At 36.9% G+C, this 9354-nt stretch overlaps 1 protein-coding gene across 1 annotated transcript in view; it reads right to left on the bottom strand.

Moving 5' to 3' along the window:
* Positions 1–9354, bottom strand: part of SEL1L (sel-1 suppressor of lin-12-like (C. elegans)) — a 60221-nt gene that overhangs the window by 36315 nt on the left and 14552 nt on the right. The window contains exons 2-5 of the mRNA XM_014534728.1: positions 9003–9018; positions 3523–3525; positions 3080–3117; positions 1509–1740 (exon numbers count right to left, since the gene is read on the bottom strand). Of these exons, the coding sequence (XP_014390214.1) occupies positions 1509–1740; positions 3080–3117; positions 3523–3525; positions 9003–9018 (289 nt within the window). The remainder of the gene's footprint in view (positions 1–1508; positions 1741–3079; positions 3118–3522; positions 3526–9002; positions 9019–9354) is intronic.

Below are 9354 nucleotides of genomic sequence, written 5' to 3'. Positions count from 1 at the left end.
GAGATTTTCAACCTTTTTCATCTCATGGCACTAATTACTAAAATTCTGGGGCACACCAAAAAATATATTTTTTGCCAATCTGACCCCCCAAAAGGTATAATTTTGATTCATTCATACTGGATGGCTATTGTTGTGTTGGCTGTTATCATTTTTTTATTTCACTATCTAAGGGAAAAGAGATCAGGTATTGCACATTTAAAAAATTCTTGCAGCATATTGGTTGAAGATTGCTGACTTAGTAAGTTATATAATGTCTAGTCACTAGTTTGTACACCTGAAACTAATATAATGTTGTAAGTCAATTGTAATTAAAAAGTAAAAAATTATTTAAAGAAAAGATAAACAAGAAAAAGGAATGAATTAAACTATAATACTTGGCCCAAATTTAAAAATGGTAATAGACATCTGGCCTAGATACTGGAATAAAAGGTAGTTTCCAAGGAAGTAAACCAACTTATTTTTCTGAAGAACAATTTAGTAATATGTATCAAATGTCTTTTAAAATTTTACATTTAGTCCATAAAATTCACTTTTAAGAACCAATTCTCAGGAAATTTTCATAGATGTGCACAAGAAACATCTACAATGATCTCCCAGCAATATATACATATACAAACTATTTCAAAGTTTTACATGATATGGGAAAATGGTTAAGATAAACTGTTAAGTGCAAAGTGCAGGCAGTAAAATAGCATATACATTTTGATCCAATTTAGTCTTAAAACCATACATCTACAAAAAAGCTGGAAAGAGTAATTAATTCTCCATAATGTTAATAGCTGTTATTTCTAGTTGATGGGATTAAGGTATTTTTAATTTTTTAGATTGGTTTTTCTATTAATGAGTATGGAATATCTGTAATTAAAAATTATATTTTTAAAAGGTAAAAATCTCAATCAAGTCCTGAAAGTGGCTAACAATGGAATAATAAATGGGTATAGCAGTGATCTTTGAACAAAATGCTAGAAGGGTGGAGGGATAGGGCATAGTGGACACACCTCTGCTGTGATAAAGATCATGTTTTAAATTAAAAAACAGAGGATGTCAAGGTGAAAGTTAGAAGAGGATTAAAGTTTATGTAAGCTTCAATTACAGAGGAATAAATACCTAGATCAATTACCTAGGATGACTGAAAAGGTACGGCAGTAAAAATCCTAACACAATTCTGAAAATAACCAAAGTAGCATGTTAGACAATCCTTCCTGAGTTTCTATTGTGTGTACCACTCTCACAGATTATTACATGCTGGGGTCCAAAAATAAATGTTAGAATAAATATAATACAAATTCAATTTTGACTGTTGAATTTGGCCAATGTAAAGTGGGTCAAATCTGTTAAGTGAATAACTCTTAACTTTGATATGTGAAAATCTTATAAAACTAAATTTTATACATTATATGTGGTTAATAATCACTAAACCAAGATTTCTGCATCTTTTTACACTAGCTTTAAAATTTCAGTCATCTCCTTCCTAAATCAGGCAAAAGCAAAGAAAAAGTCCAGACTACCTGGTTTCCGTACTTTCGTTGGTTCTTCATAATCTTTGTTTTCTGGATTTGAAGATTCTAGAAAGCTGATTTCCTCGGTGCCACTTTCCCCTTCTTGGCTCCTGAGGCTGTCTTCCTCCTCCTGAATAGGTGATTCTAATTCTGACTCTTCTGAATCAAGAAATATCTGACCAGCGACTACTCTGCCTGCTGTGCTGTGGTCCTTTACCGGCTCATCTGATGGCAAAGAAGTCTGAGAACAGAAAATATTTTTAGTTATCAACAGTACCAAAATTTGCTTCAATCTAATCTGACCATTACTTTTATAATACAGATATCTCTCCTACAGCTCCCTGAATGTGCCATACTTGCTCATCTCTATAGGTTTTTGTAGGTGTTCATCACATTGTCTGCATCACCTGCCTAACTCTGACTCTTTAAATTTCAACTCAGATGTTACTTTTTCCAGGAAGCCTTTTTTTTTTTTTCTGATGCAAACAGCTGCTGTATTTCTGCTAAAGTGACAGTAACACAGATAAGGCAAAGAGCTGAGGTGGGCAAGGGGTAGATTGTGCAAAATGGAAACCTAACATAAAAAGACACACATACCAGTAGCCTCTTTAAGGCAGGGAGAGAGGGAAGGAGGGAGAGAGTCTTGCATGGGGATCGAGTCCGCAACTTGGGCATGTGCACCAACCAGAATTGAACCAGAAACCTTTCGGTGCACAGGACCACAGGATGACACCCAACCAAATGAGCCATACCAGCCAGGGCTGGGAAGCCTTTCTTAATTCCTAAAGTCTGGGTTAGGATCTTCCCATACATGCTCCCAACATATCTTATATTTCCCCTTATGATAGCCCTGTACTATAACTTCCTGTTTCTTATCTATATTCCCTCTAATCTAGAGATCAGGGATTATAACTGGTTGTTCTCCTTGGATACATAATAATTAGCTTTATCCATTCAATCAAGCATTTTAAGTGCATAACTCAATAGATTTTTTTTTAAATGACATAAGTAGAAATAAATGGTAGAGAGTCTTCAAAATTTAAAAAACTAAAAATTAAAAAGAATAAAATCAATCTCTCATCCCATATAATAAAGATGAAATATGCAAATGGTCATTACATAATGACCGGATCACGGATCAGCAGGAGGGTGGGGCAGTGAGCTACAAGCGGGAGGTGGAGAGCTACAGGAGGGGGCAGGGCAGCAAGCTATGAAGGGGGGGGGGCGGAGAGCTACTGGAGGGCAGCAGCCAACTACTGGCACACGGATTTGTGCGCAGGGCTACCAGTTAAGCAATAAGAGCCTGAAGGCTCATACACATACACAAGCAAACACACATGTGGGAACATTCAAGTTGAAATTAAACCTAATAACCAACACTCTTAATGGAAATATTTATTATTTTCTCTCCCATAGGTCAGTGGTTTTTTTCTTACCGAAAAACTAGAACTATATTGATACCTGCTATCTTTTCTTTTTCTTTTTTTAAATCCAATTCTGTTGCTCAAAACATGTAGATTTCATATCCTTTGTTTTAAATCAGGCATCAAATATGAGTCAATGCAAATGTTAGTACATACCTTGGAATCTAAGGATTCATCCTGGCCGCTTTCATCATCTGTAAAGAAATTTTAAGACAACTTAGTCATCTTTCTTGTTGGGAAGTCACAGGTATTAATAAAAGAAAGCATTTGCTAAGTACAACAAATAGTAATCAGACACTGGATAAATAAAATTAGAATTCTCTAAAGCTGGTTGTATTCAACAACAGTTCAGAAAAGATTACCTGAAAGGAGAAAAAGGGGGTGAGGTGGTAGTTTTTCCAGGAAAGACATTTGTTTGATCGGTTATACAGGTAGGAAGACCAACAACTACCACACCAAAACCAGATACTTCAGATACCATTCTTCTGTATATATTCAGGCTACTATCGAGAGTGAGTTACTAAATTTATAAAAATTAGTCTCTGATTTTGTGGTTCAGGATTCTATTCTTTTCCTCTGCTCAAAATATGGAGTTACACCCGCTTATGTTAGTGCTGATTAGCACTTTTCGTTCACTAAGACTACTGAAGATGCACCCTAAGAACTATTATTATTATTTGACAGCAGAGTTGCTATACTGAGATAGTTGTGTTCTATTTTACTGAAGAGATAACCAGATACAGGTAAAAAGTAGCATCATACTATCATGTATTCATTCACAAAAGATATATTTATTAAGAAATCAATAGCTTATGTTAAATAGACAATGAATCCAACCACTAATTACTCCTTTTTTCCAAATTCACGTCTGCTGCTTTGGCTTTGCCCAATTACATTAATTATCCTTGTATTATTCTGTGTTTTCCTGGTATTACTTCTATTCTGGCCACTTATTCTTTTTCCTGTTCTTTTTTTTTGGTTAATCCTCACCGGATAATTTTTTTTCCCATTGATTTTTATTTTTAGAGAGAGTGGAAGGGGGAGTTTTTTTTTTTTTTTTTGTTAATCCTCACCGGATAATTTTTTTCCCCATTGATTTTTATTTTTAAAGAGAGAGGGAGGGGAAGAGACAGAGAGATATGGGGTCTGGGGATTGAGCCTGCAACCAAGATGCTGTGCCCTTGACTAGAATTGAACCCTCAATCCTTCAGTCCAAGGGCCAACAGTCTAACCACTGAGAAAACTGGCTAGGGCCTGTTCTTATACAAATACATTTGACAACTCCATGTCCATATGCAAATGTTTGGTCTTTGTGTTTGTGGCCAGTTAACAAATAGAGGATCTCAAAGCTTCCATCTACTCTTAAAATTACGTAATTTTAGCTAGGAATGAGCTTCAGTTTTGCCTGTTCCATAAGTTATATGAGAAATTAAACAGTAGACAAAATGTTGTAACACCATGTGATTTTTACTAGAAAATTTTGTGTTATGGTTGCCATTTATCTTTACTTCTATGGTCACATTATTCATAACCTGTAATTCTAAGATATAACAAAAACATGTTTTGGAATTTGTATTATCACTGAGCTAACCTTTAAGAAGTATAAGCAACTCAAAATTATGTACAAAACACACAACTCTATTTCACAGTATTGGTTTCTTTTGAATATTTGAAAAAAGTCTATTAGTGAGGTTTTGTCATATACAAAAGTGCTGTCAATTCAAAGAAGCTTAAGTTACAGCTTCTTTCATATCACTGCTTTTAGATTACCTTTCACATATGTTTTCGTTCTGGTGAGTGGGGGGAGGGTATAGCATGTCTTAATCCACAGTGCCTATACATTTAGGTAGTGATGTCAATCCTATATAATAAAAGCCTAATATGCTAAGTGTCTGACCGTTCCACCAGTTGCTATGATGTGCACTGACCACCAGGGGGTAGATGCTCCAACTGGTAGGTTAGCTTGCTGCTAGGGTCCAGCCAATAGGGACTGGGCGAGACAGGCCGGACACGCCCTGGAGCCCTCCCACGGTCCCTCCCCACCTTATCATGCACCGAACCAGTGGGGTCCCTCCGCCTGGCCTGCCCCCTCTCACAACCCGGGACCCCTCAGGGGATGTAGGAGAGTCGGTTTTGGCCCGATCCCCGCAGGCCAGGCCAATGCACTGAACCTCTAGTTAATTAATAATCATCCAGCATGCTAACTTCTTCACAATTATCACCCAAGTTCTAACATATGGTTCAGTTTCCATTCTCAACAAATCTTTGGACAAAGGGAAAAAAATTCATCTCTATTATATATCGAAGTTGTATGTGTGAATGTATTTAATTAATCACAAACATTAACTAGTTAATAAATCAAGAGCAGAAATGGTATATCCCTAAATACTGAATCAGTGGTTCTCAAACGTCCTAATGCCGCAACCCTTTAACACAGTTCCTCATGTTGTGGTGACCCCCAACCATAAAATTATTTTTTGTTGCTACTTCATAACTGTAATTTTGCTACTGTTATGAATCGTAATGTAAATATCTGATATGCTATATGTGTTTTCCGATGGTCATGACCCCAGGTTGAGAAACGCTGCTTTAGATTATCTGGAATTCTTAAATCACTAAATTTAGTATCTTGTCACAACAGGGCACATATGCACCTAATCATTAAATAATACAGATGCCTATGAATAAATTTTAAGACATATACATTTGAGATACTACAAGCTGTTAGGCATTCATGTGTTTCTGAACTCCAAGAGACGTGGAAACTTGTGACATCATGGTTATTTCATGTGAATTGCATCATGCTTCTCTCTCTTTCTCTTTTCTCTTCACAAACAGGAATAGATACTAAGGTTACTGGCAAATAAGATAATTTTTTCTCCTTTACTAAAGTGGGAGAAGCTATCCCAGATGGTAGTTTTAAAGCATAAGCTATTTTCTCTTTCAAACTGATATAGCTACTCACACAACACATTTAAAGAAGTTGCTTATAACCTGAAACTTCTGATGTGTAGAAATCAGGTAAGAATTAAAGACACTGAAATCACGCATCAATAAAACGAAAATAGTAATGCTTTTATCAGACATCAAGCAACAGGAAAAATGAAGAAGGATTCAATGAGGAGTTACAGATTTCTCACTCAACACTATCACATCCAAAGTATAATGGCTTGCATTACTTTAGTAATCGCACACCTTCCTTTGAAAAAGATCAATTTTCATTTTTATTTTATTAGCTAACAAAACTGCAAAGTACCATGGATATTCTTTCAGGAAAAGTAATGATTACAAATTCATTTTCCAATTCATCATGTAAATTACATTGATACACCTTCAAATAGAAACTCTTAAAGAGTTTGGTGCAAAGAGACATCCTGTTTTCCGCTTTGCCACTGAATCTGTGCGGATTCTAGGATACTCCTGATTCTTAATAACTCCTATTCTGAAGTCTGGAGACCTGGGTTCAAAACCTGACTTCATTATACATTGATTTTATCCATGTGGTTCAATATGGCAAACTTGCTCAGATTCCTTTTCCTCAATGTACCAAAGAAAATAATACCATCTGCCCTGTTGACTCACAATATTTTTGAGGAACAGAAGCACAATGAAACATCCCTGCAATCTCTAATCTATTCTTTGAATATATGGTATTAATACAACTATTACTTGAAATACCTAGCAATGGACCTAATGTAAAAGACGCTGTAATGGTGCTTGGCCCAAAGAGAGAAAAGTAACCCATTTGCCTCTTCCTGCCAAAAATAAGAAAACATGTATTTCTAAGTGAGAAAAGCTACAGTACTTTTCACTATTATCTTGGGAAAATAAAGGAGAAATATCTTTTCAATATCCTCCTTTAAATTTATTTATTTACAGAGAAAATAAAACATTTCCCATAAAAGTATCATTTTTATACATGCCTCTAAAACAAGATATTAGATAATAGCTACTGACAGTGATAGGATCAAAATTCTTTTTGCTGGCTGATTATCATATTCTACCTGCTAATAAATGCAACTTCTTCTGGGTAACTATTAACATTCGCACTTTTTAAATCAACACAAAATTATAATCCAAAACCCGGATTTTTAAATAGAAACAACTCTTTAAATCTAAACTAAAATTGAGGCTGACATCCCATATAAATAAGCAATTTAATGAATAAAAAAAGTCAACTGAAAATCCACGTACTCAATTTATAAAACTCTATCTCACATAAGTATTTTATGATATTTGCACTTTCTATCAGCCCAGCACTGCCTTTATTATCTGTCAGTATGCACATCTATATTATTTAGTTCTCTGCCTCTACCAGAGAAATGTTTTGGCACAATTTAACTACGACTGAAATCACAGCAGACATTTCTTGAACTTACATCAACACAACCCAAAGATTTAGCACTTCAGTATTAACAGTTTTCTATTATAACATACTGAGAGTCCCAAATGTTGGTTAACTGACTTCAAGAATCATCTCCACGGTCATGAAGCTCTAAGTACATAAAATCTAGTCAAAAGAAGATGCAGGAAAGTGTATGCTTTAATTTTCTTCCAATTCTGCAAACTGAATTCACAGGGATATATATCATGTTCTTTAAATAGTTCTCACAGTTCAGTGTAAAGAATCACTTGTGAAGCTTGTTAAACTACAGATACCCTGACCGGTTCCAGACATAAAACTGCATTTTTAACAAATCTCTAAGAGCAATTCTGATACAGGTGGTCCATGGTCCATCAAGTACTCTACCATCTACACCAGTCGTTTCTTTTCATACTTCCTTCGATCAAATAACTGCTAGCAGTGCTTCAAGAATTATGTCAAGTTTTAAAGATTTGGTCATTAAACTATCGATGAAAGGGGAGGTGGGGGAGTCAGACCTCAAAGCATGATGTTGGCAGTAAAGTAACTAGCATATGCTTGTTGCTCTTGAAATGGTATCTCAAACCACATTATGGATAGAACTTTAGGTTTAGACCTCCTATTTTAGAAGCAGAATGACGTTATGGCATTGACTTACAACTAGGGCAGACAATTTGGGGATTCAAATAACCATCTGGGAAATTTTCTGTTGAAAAAAAAAAAGAGTTGACATTTATACCCTGCCTTGTTCTAAAAAAATGTTAAAGCCACAGAACAGCTGTCTTGTTAACGAAAACTGATTATAATTCAAAAGCTTTACTGTACTAATTATTTATTTCCCAACACTTAGAAACACTAAGTGTTTCTTTACCAAACACACTTTCAAAACAGAAGTTTCCAGATGTAGAGAGACTAAAGTACTAAAAGAAAAAAAATAATTATTTTTAGAACCAGAGTAGAAATCAGCTAATTTGTAAAATCACAGGAATTTCTGTATCTACATACTAGTTAAAACTAGGTCCTGGCTGGATGGCTCAGTTGGTTGCGGGTTCTATTCCCAGGGTGTGTAAGAGGGGCAACCGATCCATGTTTCTTTCTCTCTCCCTTCTCCTCTATAAGATCAATCAAAACATACCCTCGGGTGAGGATTTTTTTAAAAAAGTTAAAACTAGTTGCTATGCTTTATAAATGTATAGGGACCGTTATTATTATTATTTTTTTACAAATCATAAAACTACTATCAACAAACATGGGAAAACTCAAATACTGTGACACCGAGGTAAAAAAAAACACCACTTTCTTAGGAATACTTCTTTAAAAGGGGGAGGGAATGAACACAATTATATCAAAGGTTTTCTTGATGAATCAAAGAGACTGAGGACCATCTCAGGGGCTACGTACACCACTGTCAACATCCTGGTTAGGGGGAACCTGGCTCTGCCTAGGGCAGTGGTTCTCAACCTTCTGGCCCTTTAAATACAGTTCCTCATGTTGTGACCCAACCATAAAATCATTTTCGTTGCTACTTCATAACTGTAATGTTGCTACTGTTATGACTCGTCATGTAAATATCTGATATGCAGGATGGTCTTAGGCGACCCCTGTGCAAGGGTCGCGACCCACAGGTTGAGAACCGCTGGCCTAGGGTGTCAAACACCTAATTTACAGACAGGTCCCCAAGCCAGAGTGTCAGACCCGATGCCGCACACAGTCCACACGAGCGCCGAGCAAGCTCCAGGGGGTTCCCGCGTCAGTGTGGGTCTAACCAGCTGCGGCACTCACTCCCAGGGAGTCAATTCCTCATTCGTGAGGAGTCCTGCAAAGTTTGCTGAGAGAGAAGAGGTGTGGGCACGGGGACCGCCCCTTCTTACCCCCCATTCTCTAGTCCCCTAACCACCCTCTCTCGCTCAGGCCCAATGAAGCCCACGGAACGACAGCGGCTGACAGGTGGCTGCGAGGTGAGACCAGAGACAGTGGAGTCTCCAGCTCCAGCCCCCAAGGCCCTGCCCGGGATGGAGGCCGGGGGGGCGGTGGCTCCTGGCCTCCGACCCAGGGGGCAGATACTGAC

The sequence above is a fragment of the Myotis brandtii genome, unplaced genomic scaffold, assembly GCF_000412655.1.
Source record: "Myotis brandtii unplaced genomic scaffold, ASM41265v1 scaffold132, whole genome shotgun sequence".
In the NCBI taxonomy this organism is placed as follows: domain Eukaryota; kingdom Metazoa; phylum Chordata; class Mammalia; order Chiroptera; family Vespertilionidae; genus Myotis; species Myotis brandtii.
The sequence above is the reverse complement of the archived record's forward strand: the minus strand, read 5'-3'. Positions and strand labels throughout refer to the sequence as shown.